General features: G+C 35.2%; 3 protein-coding genes across 6 annotated transcripts; all 3 read right to left on the reverse strand.

Moving 5' to 3' along the window:
* Positions 1–2,023: 2,023 nt before the first annotated feature.
* LOC307137728 (caspase-6-like) lies at positions 2,024–6,574 on the reverse strand. Of its 3 annotated transcripts, none has more exons than XM_079835586.1 (8): positions 6,420–6,574; positions 6,071–6,115; positions 5,655–5,694; positions 5,388–5,537; positions 5,186–5,262; positions 4,357–4,532; positions 4,116–4,263; positions 2,024–3,974 (listed from the first exon to the last, which is right to left on the reverse strand). In XM_079835586.1, exons 1-8 carry the CDS (start codon positions 6,448–6,450, stop codon positions 3,733–3,735), a joined length of 909 nt encoding a protein of 302 aa, XP_079691712.1. In that variant the 5' UTR covers positions 6,451–6,574; the 3' UTR covers positions 2,024–3,732. The 3 variants fall into 3 exon arrangements, with proteins under 3 accessions (XP_079691712.1, XP_079691713.1, XP_079691714.1); XM_079835587.1 differs by having other exon boundaries at positions 6,071–6,109; positions 6,420–6,547; XM_079835588.1 differs by lacking the exon at positions 6,420–6,574 and adding an exon at positions 6,211–6,322.
* Positions 6,575–12,092: 5,518 nt separating this feature from the next.
* Positions 12,093–15,946, reverse strand: LOC307127523 (uncharacterized protein). 2 transcript variants are annotated; one of them, XM_079818789.1, is made up of 8 exons: positions 15,825–15,946; positions 14,922–14,945; positions 14,495–14,809; positions 13,808–14,125; positions 13,391–13,678; positions 12,850–13,170; positions 12,633–12,770; positions 12,093–12,500 (listed from the first exon to the last, which is right to left on the reverse strand). In XM_079818789.1, the coding sequence occupies exons 1-8, from the start codon at positions 15,856–15,858 to the stop codon at positions 12,265–12,267; spliced, it is 1,674 nt and encodes a 557-aa protein (XP_079674915.1). In that variant the 5' UTR covers positions 15,859–15,946; the 3' UTR covers positions 12,093–12,264. The 2 variants fall into 2 exon arrangements, with proteins under 2 accessions (XP_079674915.1, XP_079674916.1); XM_079818790.1 differs by lacking the exon at positions 14,495–14,809 and having other exon boundaries at positions 15,825–15,934.
* Positions 15,947–17,761: 1,815 nt separating this feature from the next.
* On the reverse strand, positions 17,762–22,058 carry LOC307127773 (uncharacterized protein). The gene is made up of 5 exons (XM_079819201.1): positions 21,997–22,058; positions 20,731–20,760; positions 19,653–19,955; positions 19,176–19,304; positions 17,762–19,084 (listed from the first exon to the last, which is right to left on the reverse strand). The coding sequence occupies exons 1-5, from the start codon at positions 22,025–22,027 to the stop codon at positions 18,825–18,827; spliced, it is 753 nt and encodes a 250-aa protein (XP_079675327.1). The 5' UTR covers positions 22,028–22,058; the 3' UTR covers positions 17,762–18,824.
* Between the last annotated feature and the right edge of the window lie 88 nt (positions 22,059–22,146).

Consider the following 22,146-nt stretch of genomic DNA (forward strand, 5'->3'; position numbering starts at 1 on the left):
ATAAGCAAGATTTTAAAATGTATGCAATGTTTAATAGGCAGCCAGTGCAGTGTTGACAGAACTGGGCTAATATGGTCATACTTCCTGGTTCTAGTAAGAACTCGAGCTGCTGCGTTTTGGACCGGCTGGAGTTTGTTTATTAGGCGAGCAGGGCAACCAGCCAGTAGAGCATTACAATAATCTAGCCTTGAGGTCATGAAAGCATGAACTAACTGTTCAGCATTTTGCATTGAGAGAATGTGCCCTAATTTAGATATATTTTTATGATGGTAGAATGCAGTTTTACAGATGCCAGAAACGTGTCTTTCAAATGAGAGATTGGTATCAAAGAGCACACCCAGGTTCCTCACTGACGACGAGGACTTGACAGAACAGCCATCAAGTGTTAGACAGTATTCTAGGTTACTACTTGTGGAGCTTTTTTGTCCAATAATTAAAAATAATTTTTTTCTGAATTAAGTTGCAGGAAATTACTAGTCATCCAATTTTTTATATCAGCAATGCATTCCGTTAATCTTGTTAAATGGTAAATTTCGTCAGGGCGTGAAGAAATATAGAGCTGAGTATCGTCAGCATTACAATGAAAACTAACGTCGTGCTTCCTAATGATATCTCCCAGTGGTAGCATGTACAGGGTGAAAAGCAACAGTTCAGTTTCTGAACCGTTCACAGTTCACCGAACTTGTGATCGGTGTGACATCTCTTCATTTATTGCTACAAACTGATAATGGTTAGATAAGTATGATTTAAACCATGCCAATGCAATTCCACTAATACCAACATAATGTTCGAGTCTATTCAAAAGAATGTTGTGGTCAATAGTATCAAATGCAGTGTTAAGATCGAGTGACCCTAAAAGAAAGATACAACCACGATCGGATGATAAGAGTAAATCATTTGTAACTCTGATGAGAGCAGTCTCAGTACTATGATACGGTCTAAATCCTGACTGGAAATCCTCACAGATACCATTTCTTTCTAAAAAGGAGCATAGTTGTGAGGACACTGCCTTTTCTAGTATTTTTGACAAAAAGGGTAGATTTGAGATTGGCCTGTAATTGAACAATTCTGTTGGATCAAGTTGCGTTTTTTTAATAAGTGGTTTAATAATAGCCAGCTTAAAAGTTTTCGGTACATATCCTAATGTCAAGGATGAATGAATGATATTAAGACGAGGATCTATGACCTCTGGAAGCATCTCTTTTAATAGCCTAGTCGGTATAGGGTCTAGCATACATGTTGTTGATTCTGATGATTTAACGAGTTTAGCCAATTCTTCTTCTGCTATTGCAGTGAATGAGTGTAATTTTTCCTTAGTGACACTACACTGTAAAAAACTTTCAGATCTCCAATTGAAAATGTTCTAGTGACCGATCACATCTAAATGTTTTAGTTGGCCTAATTGAATTTCTGTGAATTAAATTGCATCAATTCACAGAAATTCAATTTGCCCAACTGAAAAATGTAGATGTGATTGGTCACTAGAAAATTTTCAATTGGAGACCTGAATTTTTTTTTTTTACAGTTTACAATGCTCTGTCTGATGTAATACTGTAGTAGACGGCTGCATGGTTATCATTTTTTTCCTTATATTATCAATCTTACTCGTAAAGAAGTTCATAAAGTCATTACTGCTGTGCGGTTTACAAACATCAGAAGTTGAAGCTTTATTTTTGGTTAATTTAGCCACTGTATCAAATAAATACCACGGGTTGTGTTTGTTTTCTTCTAAGAGAGTCGATAAATAAGCAGATCTAGCAGTTTCATTACTTCATTTTAGAGCTAGTAACAGAGACTCAGGGGGCCATTCACACAGAACACTTTTTAATTCCTCTGCACTACTTTTCCATTGTTTTTCTATCTAAATATGCGCTTTGAAAAAACTGAAATCATTTGCCGTAGTGATGTTGAACTGTAATGCGGTCAAGACCTACCTGAAACTACTTTAGCTGTGCTTTTACCTGAAAATAATTGTACACCTTAGAACGTTCATCAACCAATCAGAATCAAGAATTCAACAGCCCTGTAGTATAATTACTTTTATTCTTTATGAAACAAGTGCAACATGTAGCAAAACTCAAGACAAAAAGGCAACAGTTCAAAAGGGCCTATTACACTATAACCAAAATATGTAATACATTAACAAAAGTGTAGTGTATCTTTGTGGCCGGATCTCTGAAAGTCACTCTTTTCAATATTTCAGACAAAAGCATGCAAGATTCACTGTGTAAAAAAAACTATAATACCTCATTTAATTATATAATCCCATTTATTTTAATAGAAGTGCATGCAGTCAAAGATACGGCAAAAAGTTCTATTTAAATTCAACACAACATTATCATTGCTAATTATCATTGTCAAGCATAAAAATCTACTAAGACTCGAGTTCCTAAACTTTTAATCAGTTGAACCCCAATAAGAACATACAGTACTTTATTTACCCCCTGTGAATCATTTACTAAAAAAAATTATTCATTAATTACTGGAAAACATTTTAAGTCCCTGTTTTAAGCAATCTAACAAAGTTTAGAGAGGTTTATGCTTAAAACAAGAAGGAAAAAAATCCCTCAATTTACCAGTTGGGAAAAAAATGCACCTGCACATCCAGCAAAAAAAAAAAGAAAGAAAGAAAAAGAAAAGAATCATACGCAGTTAATATTGCTCACATAGTGGAAATTATTACACATTATATTATGCTGTAAACACTCAATTTTTCCCAGTTATACATGTGCCTTCAGCTCAGAAAACCATTCTAGTCACATAACTAGTAAAGTAACACATTACTTTACAAAGAGGCCATGATTCACATTAAAAAGCTTGTTCAGACATTGAAAGTATAAATTTCATCCCATGTTAACAGAACTGAGTAAAGAATGTATAAAGACGTTCAGTTCAGGTCATTATGGCAAAGGCACCAATGGTGTGTGGACCTACAGGAATTGCTCCGTTTAAATATAATTACTTTTGTCATTTACGAAACATGTGCCACATGCAACAAAACTCAACAGGTTAAAAGGCAGATACAAAAACATGTAGTGTATATTTGGGTCCGGACCTCTAAAAGTCACTCATATCAACATTTAAGACAACAGAAACAAAAACCCATAATCCTTCATTTAATTCCATTATCTCAGAATTGTTAAAAAAAATGTATTGCAAAGCTGGTTAGTAATAAGTAGCTATGTGTTCTAAGATGATTTTCAAGTTTTTTTTTTTTAGCTGTATAACTGGAGTTTCTTGTTTTGTTCCCTCTTTCTGACTAAAAGTTATTCTTAACAGTCCTGAAGGTACTAACACATGACTCACAGATGGAGGAGATAACGCTTTAGTTCTATTAATGACAGATTGTGATTGAATGTAGTAAACAGGTTTGAGAGCTTGAGTATAACTTTTTACTTTTCATAGGTCTCCCTTTAAATGATATTTGTTGTGAGAGCACACAGCTTTCTTTAGCACACATAACTGGGAATGGCCTCACTAAGGCCTGCAGGCAATTACATTTTTTTTTTTGCATTGCTACTGATTCATTCTTGTACTAATGGGTTAAGAATGAAACTGAAACTAAAAACTGCTACAGTATTTGCACTTTATAATCCCAACTGTCAAACCTCCAGGCTAAAATATGCAAACCTGCATAAATTCCCATTTTGAAAATGATGTATATTGGAGCACAAAATAAAGTCAATTAAGATAGTGTAATCCCTGAATTTGTACCTGCAAAAGGCCCCAACACTAACACCCCTTCTTAGGCCTGAAAAACAGCTTCATAGTGAGCATGGACGCAAAGCAAGGCACTTGTTTTTTGCCTATAGCCGAGAGATCCCTGCAGTTTCCAACACTGCGCAAGGAAACTCTCCTGTTGACAAGCGTCAGGATTTCAGTGAACTCCAACGAGGAACCATAACGTCTCAGGATTTCACACAGATCCTGAATATACCACGAGCCATTTACAGTCTCACGGTGAGAGTAATATCCTTTAAAAGAAGAAGAAAATGTCAATGACTGTTTAAAATTACATTTCTATGAAATCAAGGATATCAATTCCATCAAAGCCAGTACATAAAAGTACACATTTAGCAAATCTTGGCAAATAAAGCAAAAGTATTCACACTGACCTTCAGCCACTGAGTAGCACATAAGGAAGTCTGCTCCAGCTGGAAGGGTGTAGAGCACCCCCGCATCTACCACCACGGTATTGACCGCTTGACTGTCCACCACATCCATTGGTGTCACAGGCTCATCATGTTTGTCACCACGACAAGCCTTGTGTTTAAAGAAGTTTACATGAGGCATACGATCTGGATTAATATCGCATTACTGTAAATACATTGCAAAAGATATTAAAGGCTAAATTACCTGCAAGATGAAGATCTTGGGTTTCCCTACAAGGCTATGGCACACATCCCCCTTGAACAAATCAGTGATTTCTTGAATGTCAATCTTGTCATCATAGGCATAGATGTGGCCATTTTCCCCATGACTTAAAAAGACGCAAACGAAACCGTCTGCATCCACATGGTTAGCAGCAGCAGCTGAAATCAAAGGAAAATTCTGGATTAAACAGAACCTAAACTCCATTCGGAGCGTGCTGTGACATACTGCCGATTATCACAGAAAAACCTTTTGACTTTCCCCCGGGTTATAAAAGCACATTGATGCACTTACATGATTATTGAGCGATTGATGTATATTTTTAATGTTTACACTGGTGCTGACTTCAGTTGTAAGTATATTAATGGAAATACTTTTCAAATTGTTGAAAGAGTCTACTTTTTGAGGTAATAAAGAGTAGACCTCGACCAGTATGGATTTTTTTTCTTTTTACAACTTATAATAATTGTTTGTTTGTTTGTTTGTTTGTATGTCTGACTACCGATATGCAGAACTGATATTTAATCACAGATTTATTTTTGCTTTTTTGCATGTATTTATTGCATTTGTAACTAAATTAATTAGATTGTGAATGAGATTATACCACAATGAAATACATTATGCATATGAATAAAAATTAAATAAAAAAACATAAAAAAAGAATAATTTAAGTAGTAAAGTGTAAATATTATTAACCATCTTTAATCAACAGAGTTCCAAAGATACTGCTGATAAGCCTCTGTATTTAACCTGGAATATTTAAGTTTGGCTCACATTTCTCAAAACATGTCTGAAAGAGAAAATATTGAGGTACCTTCTTTGATTATGGCCAAAACGTCATCCCGTTTGTAATCATTATAAGCCTTCACTTCAAAATCCAGCTCTTGAAATCTGACAGATATGAAAAAGAATGGACTAAGAAGGTTATTTGTTGTTCTGTTACTGTAATCTAAAAAAAAAAAAAAAAAAAAAAAAAAAACTTTCTTCATCAATCATCATCATGTTTTGCCAAATACCTTCTAACAAGGTTCTGCTTGTCTGCATTTGTGCCAGAACGGCTGTTCAATCTGAGTTGCCAGTAGAAATTTTCGTGGTTAAAGATCAGAGCCATTCCTCGCTTCTTGTGATTCATATTATACTCCACGTTAGGATCCAGACTATATACACTGACAAATGATATACAGAATTATACATTTAAAATGAGAAATATAAATGAATGTAAATAAATAAATAAACTGTAAAAATGTATATGTGGTTACAATGTATCTTCATTAAGGTGTTACCTCTGATTGAAGCCATCAGTCTCTGTTATGCTTTCTCCGACTGAAAGAAAAGACAAAATCATAATCAACACAAACACTAACATTTGGTTTGCAAAGCAAGCATATGAAAATGTTCAGAGGACGTATTCAAGCCACAAAGATTTAAACCACTCAGACAAAGATATTGGGCTAACTGTGGTCTAATGTGTGTGTTGTAGAAAGAAGATCTAAAGTTCAGTGAACATACACTGAGGTCATGCCTGTATTGTGTATTGAGCACCTGGTCAGGCTGGATTTCAATGGCTTTACAAACAGGTTGTCAAGCATAGCAGAATTAACATAAGCAAATACAATATTTACACTCTACACACATCCTTCTGTTTTCCTAATTCTGCAACTCGAGTCATAACCGAGTTATTAACAAGATTCGGTCCTACCTGTCCGTCCTGCTGAAGCGCTGTCCTTCTCCACAGCAGCTGCAACTAACAACAACAACAACAACAACAAATAAACATTTGTAAGCATTGGGACTTGAACGGCAAGTATGAATTCAGGTAGGCTATTCAACGATAGTTACTGTTAGTTCGGTAGAAAATCATGTATCCGTGTATGATCCGTGTACACCGCTGTATGATCATGAAACCTTATGATTCATGTTTAGACAAGTACTAAGGTCACCTACTTCAGGTGTTGGAATAAGGAAATGAAACCTTCTCATGAACAACATTCACGGTGTACAAATATTGAAGTTATTTTTCTTCCTGAGTAACCAGATAGAAACCTTACCGGATTCATCGCTCTTGATTTGACTTGCCATCGCTGAATCTGCAGAATGAATTTGTGTGAAATTGATGAGAGTTTAACTTCAAACTAAAGACAGCAAAAGCAGCCGTGACTGACTTCGCCGAAGACCGAACACAACACTTAACCTATCACAGTACACTAAAATGTTAACCAATCACAGGCCACTACAACGTTAACCAATCACAGGTCCCTAAAATGTTAACCAATCACAGGCAGTCTGTCGCGGTCGAACCTTTGGTCGGACTGGTTGGACCCTGTGGGTTGGGCTCGGTTAAATTGGTTACAACTTCCGCTTTGAATTCATTCTTTGTTTCTTTCTTTGTTTAAAAATATGTCATTGCAACTTACATTCACAATTATTAGGCTATATTGTATTATAATAATAATTATTATATTATACTAGCCTATATTATATTAATTATTATATTATACTAGCTTTTATTATATTAATTATTATATTATACTAGCTTTTATTATATTAATTATTATATTATAATACTAGCTTTTATTATATTAATTATTATATTATACTAGCTTTTATTAGGCAAGGCAAGTTTATTTGTATAGCACATTTCATACACAGTGGCAATTCAAAGTGCTTTACACAGAAATTAAGTTAAAATAGTTATAAGTGAATAAAATAAAAAATATATATAGTATAATAGTTATAAAAGGAATTAAAAGGAAATTAAAAGGAAATAAAAATAAAGATGAAATCCTATCTGGGGTGGAAGAAAATGGAGAGTCAGGTTTACTTTAAAAATATTTGTCAGGTAACTGCGTTTAGACAGTACCCTTACAGACAAATCTTCTTGGCCTAACTTGAGGGTGTTCTCTAGATGTTTTACCCGCCAGAGCAGATCTAAACGGGTCTTCCTCGCACCAGAGCGAGTACTCCAAAAATATTTGTCAGGTAACTGTGCATTTAAACATTACCCTTACAGACAAATCTTCCTGGACCGGAACACCAGGGCTATCTCTACTTTGTTCGACCGTCAGAGCGGATCTACACGGTCCTTCCTCTTACCACCAAGGCTATACAGATCTATCCGTCAGAGCAGATCTAAACGGATCGTCCTCGCACCTATGTGGACTCGAACCACAATAACATTTATTCAGTGATGCCACTAATCAGGTAGTCAAAACCAAATTCATGTCTTACCTGATCAGAGACATCACGTCGGGGTCTAAATTGAGGATAACTATGTGGACTCGAACCACAATAATATTATATTAATTATTATATTAATTATTATATTATACTAGCCTATATTATTTTAATTATTTTATTATACTATATTATATTATATTAATTATTATATTATACTATATTATATTAATTAGCATATGATAATATATTATATTAATTATTATATTATACTAGTCTATATTATATTAATTATTTTATTATACTATATTATATTAATTATTATATTATACTAGCCTATATTATATTAATTATTTTATTATACTAAATTATATTAATTATTTTATTATACTATATTATATTATATGAATTATTATATTATACTAGCCTATATTATATTAATTATTTTATTATACTTAATTATATGAATTATTTTATTATACTATATTATATTAATTATTATATTATACTATATTAATTATATTATATTATATTATATTATATTATGTGAATTATTATATTATATTAATTATTATATTACACTATATTATATTAATTATTATATTATATTATATTATTTTATATTATATAATATTATATGATGTGAATTATTATATTATATTAATTATTATATTACACTATATTATATTATATTAATTATTATATTATATTATATTATATTATATTTGAATTACTGTAAGTCAACTTTATTTATACACCACTTTTTACAATAAAGATTCAAAGCAGCTTTACAGTGATAACAGGAAAACAATGCAACAAAGTTTGTTTTGGCTGTAACAGCAGCTCTCGAAGGAAATAGTGTCATTGTCCAGCTTAAGTAGCCTAAGTTCAGTCTTGATTCATTTCCACTGTAAAAATCATTAGTTATTAATTTAGTTAATTTATCTATAAAGCAGCTATGAAGAAAACAGTGATGTCATCGTCAAGCTCAGTTCAGTTCTCAATGGTGTCAGTGCAGTCAAATCAGTAATATTGCTGAATATTAAGTGTCCCCGACTAAGCAAGCCAGAGGTGGCAGCGGCAAGGAACCCAAACTCCATCAGGTGACAGAATGGAGGAGGAAAAACCTTGGGAGAAACCAGGTCAAACGAACACTATATGATTATGATTCAGGCTGCATCACAGCTCAGAAGTCAGATTGGATTCCAGTTCCATCTGGTTGAAGATCGGATTCATCACGCCGTTATGGGGAAGAGTTTGTTGAGGATATGTGCCACTGGCTGTCGTGTTGATAAGGCCTTCACAGGGGACAGTCTAGTTGACACAATCTCTGCTGACTTTTCAGGGCTGCGTTATGGTCGTGTCAGGTCCTCCATTCGATCTGGATACGGCCCGGATCCGGCAGATCCGATTTATGCAGCCTAACAGTCATTTAATTGATTTAAAAAATAGCAATTGATAATGTGTTGTGTGTATGCCAGGTTAAAGAGATTAGTCTAGATTTAAACTGACAGAGTGTGTCTGCTATATACTACCGAACAATGCTAGGAAGACTGTTCCAATGTTTAGGTGCTAAATAGGAAAAGGATCTAATGCCTGCAGTTTATTTTGATATTATAGGGATTGTCAATTGGACAGAATTTTGTGATTAAAGGACTATAATGCATTACGATCTGGGGAGGTAAACCATTTAGTGCTTTGTAAGTAATAAGCAAGATTTTAAAATGTATGCGTATAAAACAAAAGTAAATAAAAGTACACACACGCCCACTCACGTCAACCGCCCCGCCCACGATCCGATGCGGTTAACAGGCTGTTGCCACAATTGATAAAATTACATTTACAGAATTTCACTTGGGCCAATTGAAAACTTTAGATGTGACCAGTCACTAGAAAATTTTGAGTTGGGAAGATTATACATTTTTTACAGTGTAGTCATCCATTTTTTTTCATTTTTCATTAGCTATTTGCATTCCATTAATTTTGTGAATTGTCAAGTTTCGTCAGGGCAAAAAGAAATATAGAGCTGAGTACATCATCAGTATCTCTTCATTTACTGCTATTAACTAGTGGTCAGATATTTAAACCATGCCAATGCAATTCCACTAATGCCAACATAATTTTCGAGTCTATTCAAAAGAATGTTGTGGTCAATAGTATCAAATGCAGCACTAAGATCCAGTGACACTAAAAGAGAGACACTAAAAAAATCATTACTGCTGTGCTGTTTGGAAACTGCAGATAGTCGCTTTTAAGGCATTTCAATAATGCTTTCTTTCCACGAAATGCTAGTTTTGTTTTCTTCCAGCTGCGCTCCATTTTTCTGGCTGCTCTCTTAAGAGCCCAAGTGTGCTGGATGTAGTGTCCGTGACGTCACCCATAAGATTCTGATGAGCAGTTTTGAAGCGTAAAGTAGGGTCGAGCTGGCCGTTGCCATCTTGGCAGCGTGTCATCTGGCGTCACTCCCGGATAACAGAAAATGGGCAAAAAGGCGGGACGTGGGTGGAGCTGAAGTGACGCGATGACTAACAGACAGCAGATAAATGGCTATCCACCTGTCACTCAAAGTGGCCGCGCCCTTAATTTTGCAGAACTTTAATGCTTTATATAATGTAAACGAATGAGTTATAAAAAAATTCAGCCCCCTCACAGTTGTCATGAAGGGCAAAATTAGGCGTATAGAACAAAACCACAATTTGTACCAGGCTGTAAACATGTTTTTTTCTGCTGTAAAGTTGGGCATTTTAACATGGAGCTCAATGAGATTCTGCTCCCTTCTGGAGCCTGTCCCTAGCGGCCAGTCGATGAATTGCAGTATATGTCACTTCCGTATTGGCTTCAAGAGAAACTGCGGGAGGTTGCCGCTTGGTTGTACCACGGTGTTGGACTATTTTCCTTAATCTTCTTTAAGCACAAAGGACAATATATTATATTATAGCCCATATATTATATTATATAGGCCTATATTATTTAGTATGCTTATTATGTTTGGATGTCTTATTTGGGGTTAAAAGAATTTTCTTTATGGAGGTAAAGGACTTTTAACAAAAAATAATTAAAATGAACAAAAAATATTGAAACCTACATTCTGTAATCAGTTCAATTTCAGCCTAAGCAATGTATAGTGAGTTTATCAACACAGACAGGTTCATCAAGAAATTATTTCAGAGAGTGTAATAAAGTACAGTAAAATAATACAAAAAGCACTCTCTACGTTTAATATAACTTCCCATTTTAAAATATATATATCATTTATGATTATATTATTGGTATAGCCTATAAAATCTAATTTTAAACTATTTTTGTTTTTGTGTAGGCCTAATTGTCCATTTGAGTTAAATTAGCATAATTTAAAGAAATTAAATTAAAAGATTTAAGGGAATAAAAAAAGAAGAAAAACAATACAATGAATGTGAAGTAATCCATTTTAAACATTTCCTAATTATTTTATTTTTCTGAAAGGCTTCAAATAAAGCCAGGTAACCACGTTTGCAACTTATGAACTATTTTGCAGTGTGCCCAAGATCCTAATAATTGAACATATTACGCTATTTAGCTCTGACAAATGTATTCATTATTTACAGTCCCCCTGCAGTACCTCAGTGGCCCACTGGGGGTTTAGAGCACAGGTTGAAAACTGGCAACAAAACTGAAAATGAAAGCACTTAAAGGGATAGTTCACCCAAAAATGTAAATTCTGTCATTAATTACTTACCCTCATGTCGTTGGACACCCGTAAGACCTCCGTTCATATTCGGAACACAAATGAAGATATTTTAGTTGAAAGCTGATGGCTGAGAAAGGCTTCAGACAGGCCTCCATTGGCATTCAGTACATTGACACTTCCAAGATCCATGAAAGGCACTTAAAACGTTGTTACAAAGTCTATCTCACCACAGTGGCTCTACAATAATTTTACGATGCGACGACAATAGTTTTTGTGCGAAAAAAAAAATCAAAATAACACCTTTATCCAACTTGTTCTCGACTTCCGTGTGTGCCTCCACAACGCATGCGCGAGAATATGACGCAGATCCGGCGTTCGGGAATCTGCGTCATATTCTCGCGCATGCGTCGTGGAGGCACACACGGAAGTCGAGAACAAGTTGGATAAAGGTGTTATTTTGATTTTTTTTTGCGCACAAAAACTATTGTCGTCGCATTGTATGATTATTGTAGAGCCACTGTGGTGAGATAGACTTTGTAACAACGTTTTAAGTGCCTTTCATGGATCTTGGAAGTGTCAATGTACTGAATGCCAATGGAGGCCTGTCTGAAGCCTTTCTCAGCCATCAGCTTTCAACTAAAATATCTTCATTTGTGTTCCGAATATGAACGGAGGTCTTACGGGTGTCCAACGACATGAGGGTGAGTAATTAATGACAGAATTTTCATTTTTGGGTGAACTAACCCTTTAAACTCCTCTTAGCCGTAGTATTAAACAACGCCCTGTTGAGTTTGTTCATTTTTTTATATATCTATATATATATATATATATATATATCTATATATATCTATATATATATATATATATTTGACTCATATATGTCATATAATAGCATGTTTCTTTATTGTATTGTCTGAAAACAATCCTCATTAGTAAAAAATCAGTGAGACCAAACAAAGATTTGACTATCATTCAATTTCAACTACTCGGCTGTCATATTTCATCTGTTTGGAGACTCATGAATTATAGTATTTTGGGTTCACTCAGTGGGCCTATTTATAGCTTTCATAAATGTTATCATTAGATTTGTCTACCACACATTTATTCTCCGTAACATTCATATTGACATAGTCCTCTTCAGAGTCATCCGTGTCCACATTGACATAGTCCTCTTCAGAGTCACCATGAGCCATGCATTTATCATTCAATTCTACATTTTCATAATCAGCCTCATCATCATCTTCATTTTTGTTGTCATAGGATGTACCGGCATACATATTAGCTGGACCTAAAGACATTGCAGAGATGAAGGGACATCGAGTAATTATTAAAGGAATTGATAATAAAATGAAAATCGACGTGTCAATGAAAATAAAATACAAAAACACCATCTGATAGTTTTTATGAAATGCTACAATACCTTTTTTATAAGAGCACTTAAAACGAGTTTCCTTATTCCTTTGCTTTTGTCTTCTCTTGACCAGGAGGATGATTACGAGGACAGACGATAAGAGCAGCACAGCTGACACCGAAGCACCAATGACAGGAAGCAGGGAGGCTGAGACAGACACATGTTTTTGAGTTAAACTTTCATTACCAGAAGTCCAGCTTGTTTTTAGACTCTTACACGTGAATACCTGTGATAGTGATGACCAGCAGTTCAGAGGCAGATGAACGGAAGGTGCGTGAGGACAAACTGACTTCATAAACACAGCTGTAGTTTCCCTCGTGTGAATGATCTGCCTCAGGAAAGGAAAAGGAGGCAGAGAGATTGACAGCTGACTGAATGCTGGTAATATTTGATTCCCTAAACAGGTAGAAGGATCCTCCAGGATACTGAGATTCAGTGGAACAGATGATAGTGAAACTGTGGCCCCTGGTGATCACTGGCCCCTGAGGCCCCACGTCAAACCCTCCATCAGGAGCAATGTAGAGAATGCTGGGCTGCTGCAAGTGCACTAGAAAACAAAAAGAATACATGAATACATTTATTTACATATCCTTAAGCATTAAATTCAAACAGCTTTAAATAAAAATGGCTTGCTCTCATCAAAATTTAATTCACAGCCTTTTTACAAATCAGCAGCACAAACACACAAAAAAACATCAATACAGATTGAATTCACTTTCATGCAATGCATTTATATCATTTAGGCAATGAGACCAGATTAAACTCACCCACAGTGACTTTAACAGTATTACTCGAAGGCGACTTTATAGTCCCGGTTTGGTAGGAGTAATCACAGCTGTAGATGCCCTGATGAGAGACGTCTACATTAACAAGGTCAAAAGTCACACTAGATACATGTGTCTGGGAGGATATAGCTGGTCCGTTTATAAAGAGGTGGAATTCAGCATTTGCATTGCATCTTGGTTTAGGTGTTGTGCATCTGAACTGAATGTTTTCTCCAGGAGAAACGACTGCATGTGTGGAGATCAGGGAAAGAGTGGGCTTCTGCAGGTCACCTGCAAAATACACATGAATCTATTAAAAATGGCATAAGATGTGATGAAAATCATGAAATACACGAAGCTTGTAATTTCTATTGCTCACTTCTCCCAAAATAATGTCAAGATTCAAAAGATTTGACTTACCTGAACAAACAACACCAGCATCTTCCTCATGTTTACAGTTGTTAGTTCCCAGTCCACTGTGTGAACATTGTGTGAGGGCTCCTTCACCTCCTGAACATCCAACATCATCCAGCCAGATCGATTCACTGCCTTGACCAAAGGAGGCACTTTGAGGTGCACTGATGGCTGAGCCACACTGTAACTGTCTGCACACCACAGCAGCATCATTCATGTCCCAGGCATCATCACACACGGTTCCCCACTGGCTATTATGACGGATCTCCACTCTTCCACAGCATGAATCTGACCCACTGACCAATCTTATGTCTGGTAGCTTGTCTAAAAAATGTAAGTACAATGTAATTAAAAACAAATTTGTATTTGTATATATTCCAAGTGTTTGACATTGTTATGAGCTAAGCAACAAACTTTGACCAATCTTATGTCTGATAAGATATAAAAATGTAAGTATGTGATTAAAAACTATGTTTTAAGTATTTGTATATTGGATGTGTTTGACATTGTTATGAGCCAAATGTGCATAGCCCCTTTGCTTTCTCTCGTTTTTAAAAAGATATATAATTATCATGTAGGGCAAAACACCATAGGTTTATATTATTTTTAATCACTTTGGTATTCTTTTCATCACAAGCAAAACTGCAAATACAATGTAATTTTTGATCTGTGGAAACCATATAAACTCTTTACCCGTGCAGACGACACCTGCATCTTCATGATGACCGCAGTCATGTTCTCCAAAACCATTGTGTGAGCACTGTGTGAGGGATGATTCACTTCCTGAACATTTCACCTCATCCAACCAGATCGGATCACTTCCCTGGCCAAACTTAGCCCCTGAGTTTGCACTATCAGCTCCTCCACATCCCAACTGTCTGCACACCACAGCAGCATCTTTACTGTCCCAGGAATCATCACACACTGTTCCCCACGTGCCATTATAAAGGATCTCAACTCTCCCAGAGCAGTCATTATTACCATTCACCAGCCTGATACTATATCCACCTAAAAAATCCATTAAAATACAAACATCTTGCAACATGCTAAACTTGCAGACTAGCCAAAAGAGTCATCATGTCTCGTGATGCAACTAGTTTTAAAAGAGTCTATTACTTACCAGTTCCAGAAATTAGAGCAGTGGCTGTTGAGATGAAAAATAGCAACATTTAAAAACATTGCAGACTTACAACTAGATTTTATGACTGCAAATTCAGGTTAGTTAGGACACATTTCCCCATTTATCTCAATGGCAAAAACTGTCCAAATTAACCTGAATCCACCCATGATAGATAACAATTCAAATAAAAACTTTATTGCATATAAATGGTAAATATGTTAGAATGTTGTCTATGTAAATATACAGTAAACACTGAATTAGTTCCATGTGTGCCATAGCAGAACTGCTGGAGACTGGCAGGAAAGGCCCATTAAGACTCTGTGGCCGGATGTAGTTCTTCCTCTTAATGATCTCTTAAAAAAACTGGTGTGTTAAAATAATGACTGCATTCAAGTACAAAACAAAGGAATGTATATTTCTATCTGAGCCCTGTTATATAATTTTTGTCCATTTAACAGGTTATTTTCATGAGCAATCAGTGACAGTGAATTTTAATCAAATTTATGTTGGTTAATCAAAAATTAATAACAAAGAAACAGCGAGTAACAATTGAAACAAACATGATTTTTTAAAGTAAAAACATACTCCAATAATCTTTGTTTTATTTACAACTGAAAAAAAAAAAACTTTTTAAAGTGCATAAGCCACTAGTTTCAGTTTAGTTTCAGAAAGAACAAGTGGTAAAGACAATGATAAAACCTGAATGATGACTGAGAAACATACTTTATTCAAATGTGTAAGACCCCCAACATCTTACACAGTTAATACACTTTAACTAAAGTGTTTAAAGGATGAAGTACTATTGTAATATTAATATTGACATACATGAATCCATCATGAAATTGTAAACTTTAAATCTGTAATAAGAAAATGGGAAATGCAAAGACTGAAAATTGAATTTACCCAATATCAAAGTGAGAAGAGAAGGTCTTGGCATCCTTGTGTTGTTTCAAAATGCACTTAAGATGTGCAGCTAAATCTCTGCTTCTTTCAAGACATACAAAACCAAAACTGCAGTCACTTCCCCGTTTAACCATAAAATCCTTTTCTTGACCCTGCCTCTTCCGAAAATGTCTATTCACCAATTTTGCCTTTAAGACATTCTATGTTCACAATGACATGACAAGCTGAGCAGTATCTGTTCTTTTACCTAAATTACATAGACCTCCCCGCAAGCAATTTTGTATTTAAAAGACATCTAATAGCCATCTAAACACAGTCCTGATGTCTAGGCTAAAACAAGGCTGAATTTGGGCTGTCAGTGAACATTTAATAGACGTCTACCCTTAGCCCAAGAATAGAGTCATCAATTAGACCACTATTGAACGACTATCATGTCTAATACAGTGAAAATGGGACTAGGCTAAAACAAGGCTAAATTTGGGCTGTCAGTGAAAATTGAATAGACATAACGCCCAAGAAAGTCATCAATTAGAGTTAGACCACTATTGAAATACTACATCTATACATCTAATAGACAAAAAATATATATATATTTTTTTAAGATAGGATTTCAGTTAAAGGCTAATCGATTTTAATAACACAAGGCCTACAGTATAAACCTCAGAAGAGTATGCGAGTATATCTCTGTTGTGCTCAGGTCGTCAGGCAGAATTACAGTTCTTGCGTGAACTTTAGAGCAAATAATATATAGGCCTATAGGCTACCCAAATCAATGTATAATTATTTTATTTTTGTAATAGTATTAAAATGATTTAATTTAAAACTAATTTAATAATCAAAATATTGAGCATTTTATTTATAATGCATTGTTTAGCACTTGAGTGTGGCAAGGTATGGCTGCCTGCTCGGCACAAACGCCCATGGCTTACAGGGTTTGTTTGAAGATCAAGCGTGCAGTAGTTGTGGAGAGAGCACGCGGGCAGCTGTCGTTTCCGTCAGCTTGAGACTCCTTCTTTAAACTTAGTTTGGGCTTTCCAAAAAAGTCAGAAATGCGTTTTTGCGCCATTTGCATGTTTGTTGTTGGGTTAACGCTTGACGAGTGCGCGCTGTCACATCACGAGACAAGGCGTTTTTTTTTTTTCGTTCATTGCGCTACTTTCCTTGGCTTAGGCTACTTACTTTCATGTTTCAAATACATTTTAATGAATAGACTAATTAATAACATGAATTTACATGACTTTAATTTCTTTTTGTCTTTTTTTGTTTTTCGGGGGGTCAACACCAGGGGGTGCTGCAGCCCGCGGTGTTACCCTGAATCATTATTTATTTATTTATTTTATTATTTTTAGCAATTACAGATAAGTACAAAACAAATATAAAAGATTGTGGTACAGTTCAGTGTATGTAGGCCTAATAACAACAACTAAAATATGGAATGAACATAGCCTAGGCTATGTAAAAAATAAAAACTTCCCGCGGTTATGCTAATAAGATCCTAAGATCTGCGTGCTCTGCCTCATAAATCTCTGACAAGATCTGTCCATCAATCTGTTTTTCACTGAATTGAAGATTGCATCCCTAAACTACGCAAATTATTTTTATCGTGTTTGATTGTGTAAATCAAAAAGTTTTTTTTGTTTAACTGATTATATTTTTGTGGGCACAACTGTGATAGCTAGGCGGCCTATATATGCTATTATTCTACTGAACTGTGGTATAACATTAACAGTCTGTATAAAAGCACCTTTTGTGATGTATATGTACAAAACACAACAAATTTGAGTAATATTTGGCTTTTTAAACGATCGTCTGACTCTCGCTGATTTCATTTCATTGGTTGGGTTGGCATGCTGGTAGATGCTGTAACTACACTATGATGGTGGTGAAATCCATCCAATTTTTCGTTGACCGCAAATGCGATATAAAGCCGATGTTTTATGCAAAATGTTTGTTTATTAAAAACAAAACAAAAAAATGATAAAGAGATATATATAAATAGAAATGGCATATTCAAAATCTCAAATAATCTCTGCAAAGAAGTTAAATGAGCTGTTTAGCTATTGGTGAGAGAATTACTGTGATTAGTGTGATTTGGCAGGATCCAGAGAATAGCTCTGTTTTCAGAAAATAAAAGTTAACACACTGATAAAGCTGTGAAGCGAATTTGAGGAAGTATGCTTTTGGACATGCAGAGCACAGTCAGTGTGAAACATGGTGTCAGCATGTTCATCATTTCCTTGTATAGAACACAGAACTACTGAACTTACACTGTATTTGCAGTAATTTTATAACATGACTACATATTCTTAGGAAACCTAAATTATCATTGTGCAGAATACAAGCATATATTAGACTATGAACTGTATTTTAATTTAAATTAATGATTTATTTAACCAGTGAGCATCATGATACAAGGCAGACAGCACACAGTAACAGTAACTTATAAGCGGGTGACACAAGCAACAACAGAGAGAGGAAGACACGCACTAGAGCGGCAGTGGGTAAATGTGTCACACTTTAAATGGATACAGTATACTCTCTACTCTCTCTCTCTGAGGTTCCTTATTGGTTGCTTCTTTAGAGAACACACCATGCTGACAAAAAACTGTCAAAAAACAATATTATTCACAATTGCTAAATTGTTTGTGCCACAATTTTCAGGGAAGTAGACAAACATTCTTTGAATAGCGAATCTGCACTCACAATTCCAGATATTTATCATTCTAAGTATGGCTAAAGACAAGTCTGCAGTATTTTAATATTTAGGCCACAATTTTAATTTAAATAATGTTTACTGAGTCATACTGGGTATTATTTGTGAGATTAATTAATTCACTGCTGTGCTTGTTCCTTGTGTGGCGACTTCTGGCTCCATTTTTCCTCAAGAATCTTGTATGGTGTTCAGTGCTGTTATCATTCAGAAGTGTAAATAAGTAAGTATAGGTCCTGGTTCCTTTGAAAAAACATTGAAAATCGGTAATACCTTTCATCAAATAACTTTCACAAGTCTTCATAGTTATTGTCCAGCATACTTCTGTGTTCCCTAATATCGACATTGACATAGTCCTGTTCTGAATCATCTGTTTCTACATTGACATAGTCCTGTTCAGAGTCCTCCTGATCTACATTTACATAGTCTTGGTCAGAGTCAGAGTTGGCATCTTCATGATCTCCATCATCCATATCTACAGTCTCATAGTCATCATCAGCATTCCCTTCATTTTGGTCTCCATGGGGCACATCTAGCATATTAACAGCATCTTGGGAGAACATAAAAAAAGGTGTTATAATAGTATAATATTTGCAGGCTCTCAAAATAAACGTAAAGGACATCACGGAAATCCTTCTCACTGTTTGAACTGGGGCATATTTGGATTTTCCTTCGTTTTTTTCTCCTCCATACCAGGAAAATAATCAGCAGTGCAGACGATATGAGCAGTACAGCTGTTACCACAGCACCGATGATAACAACTGAAGAAGCTGTAAGAGAGATTAAATATTAACAACAGTCTTCCCTATATGTACAGAATGGCATAGGCTACTATTACATTTCTGCTGAACGAATCAGTATTTTTGAACAAATCGGTTGAATGAATTATTCAACTCTCTCATAAATCAAGGTGTGGTCACATTTATCATTAATCGGAAATTTTGACATGGAAAAATATTGAAAAATCCCCACCACTAATGCACAGACTAGCAGTGTCTGAAACGTGCAAACACAGACGTGATAGTGATACAAACAGAGAAAAATCCCAGTGCTGTTGTTATAAGCATACTTGCAAATAAACACTTTGATCAAGCCAGGTAAAACTGGAGTTCTCATACCTGAACACACGACTCCAACATCTTTATTGTGATCACAATCAGTTCCATTCTTATGAGAGCATTGTGCGATGGATGACTCATCTCCAAAACAACCGACCAGCCATACATGGCCACTCCCCATCCCAAAAAGAGCCTGGCCATGTGCACTAATAGCTCTTCCACATTCCAGCTCTCTGCACACCAAAACGGCATTATACATGTCCCACGAGTTATCACACACTGTTCCCCACTGGCCATTATACAAGACCTCAACTGTCCCAAAGCAGCCGTCTAAACCATTGACCAGTTTGACGTCTTTACCGCCTGTAAATGAAGCAAATTTTCAACTCATGTAAATGTATAGAGGACAATCTTTATTTCTGTATGTGATCCTCAAATTCAAACAGCTGATGTTTGCTTTAAGGGGATAGTTCACTCAAAATTAACATTCTTTCATCATTCATTTCACATATTCTAATGAACATCTCCAGGCCGTTGTGTTTAAAAATTTAGAAGTGAATGAAGACAGGCTGTCAAGCACCATAAAGGTATCAAAAAGCCCATACATCTTGTGCACCATATTCCAAGTCTTCGGAAGTCATATGATATAGCTTTCATGAGATTTCATGTGAGAGGTGGAGATTTGGGAATTATATGTCTTTGGAGTCTAATCATTTCAATGAATCGATTGATTCACAAAACCGATTTGAATGATTAATTCACAAATCTGACTTATGATCCAGTTCTCAAGTTCTGACATCAGTTAACAGCTCACTGGACGTCAATGATATCAGTGGATATTGACTTAAATTTCAGTATGTTCCACACACAAATGTATCATATGGTTTCAGACTTGGACTACAGCACACAAGTTGTATGGACTACTTTTATGAAATTAGGCTTGAAAACTTCAGTCCCCTTTCATTGTAATTGCATGTAAAAAGCAACCAGCACAGTCTTTAACATTTTGTATTCCACAGAAGAAAATAATTTAGGTTGGGAACATGATGTTTAATTGCTATGAAGACATTCTTTGAGTGAACTATAGCTTTAAAAACAAAATAGTCAAGTTTAGCAAAGCTTGTGCGGTATAACTTACCAACAAACAGGTAATTGTTTAAAACCACAGCTGTCAAAGAGAAAACATAGGGAGCTGCTTTATTAAAATTTATCACAAAGAGTTTATGTAAACAAATAGTTTAGTGGTATCTTACACTTTCATTGGTGACCTAAATAAAAACTGCTTTTTTATGTCTGACCACACTCCTACCAATGTCCCAGATATGGGGAGAGCGGGGCACAACCTAACGCTTTTTGACTTTCTCAGTTTGTGTAAATCCACTTGGGGTTCAGAGTATTTATTTTTTTCCACATTAATTGCACACATGCATAGTACAATTACGTGGTTTTGTTTCATTAATACAGTGTATACTTTTTTCTTGATTTACCCCGAAAGAATGGAAGTGAAATGTGACAACATGCCCCATAGGTGGGGTACATTGTAACATGTGGTGGGGCACAATGTAACATGACCAAATGACAGCTTAAAATGTTACCTGAAAAAAATATATAAAAAAAATATACAAGGCAAACTAAAATATTTTGTCAACAAAATACAATTATTCACTTTTAAGAATAAAATAATGGCATTTTTTAATCATTAAAAATAAAAGCATTTTTGAGTTTGACTACAAACACGTACAGCTATACAGCAGAGTTCAAAACATAATAATAATTAATAACTTCTGAACATTAACTCTCAGTCATTATTCACCCTTTTCTCATGGTTTCTCAAAATAATTCATAAAAGTATAGAATATAATGGCATATTTCTAATAGGTGCTCATTGTAACGCAGTGTTACAACACACCCCATCTGCACAACTGGGATGTTAAACCGCGGCTTGTGTCTTCTGCTGTTAGATCAGCATTAAAGAACCATCTCAACTGTTAAATAACAGATATATGATTAAAATAATATCAGATTTGTCTTATTTTAAATAAACACAAAAACAGAGATGGAAACTAAACTTAAGTAAGAAATTTACTTTTGCTATGGTTAAATAAATGTTCAGTAATATCTTCCACAGATTTTTTAATTTTGCCGCTTTTTTTTCTCTAAATAATGTTGATATGGCAACTAGTAAATACACTGAGTTTCGTCATTCTGGCATGTGTGGAAAGGGTTAAAACATGAGCGTTACAACTAACCCCGCGTTAGGTTGTGCCCCGCGCTCCCTTATAGAAGGCACATGTTGTGAAAAGCCAAAATGGGAACCCTTTTAACTATTATTAATGATAATTGAATCACTTTAAACAGCAAAATATAAATCAATATTATAATAAATACATTTAAAAGGGTTTACCTAATGTGAAATCAAGCAGTGGTCTCAGCATTTTGGTTCGTTCATTGATTGCTGTGTGTGAGATGTGTATCTCCGCTGCTCTTCACATGTCTATATAAGACTCTATGAGTCACACAGACACTTCCGTTTTTTTTTCACTGCTACAACACT

Source organism: Gobio gobio (genome assembly GCF_949357685.1).
Source record: "Gobio gobio genome assembly, chromosome: 1".
Taxonomy (NCBI): Eukaryota; Metazoa; Chordata; class Actinopteri; order Cypriniformes; family Gobionidae; genus Gobio; species Gobio gobio.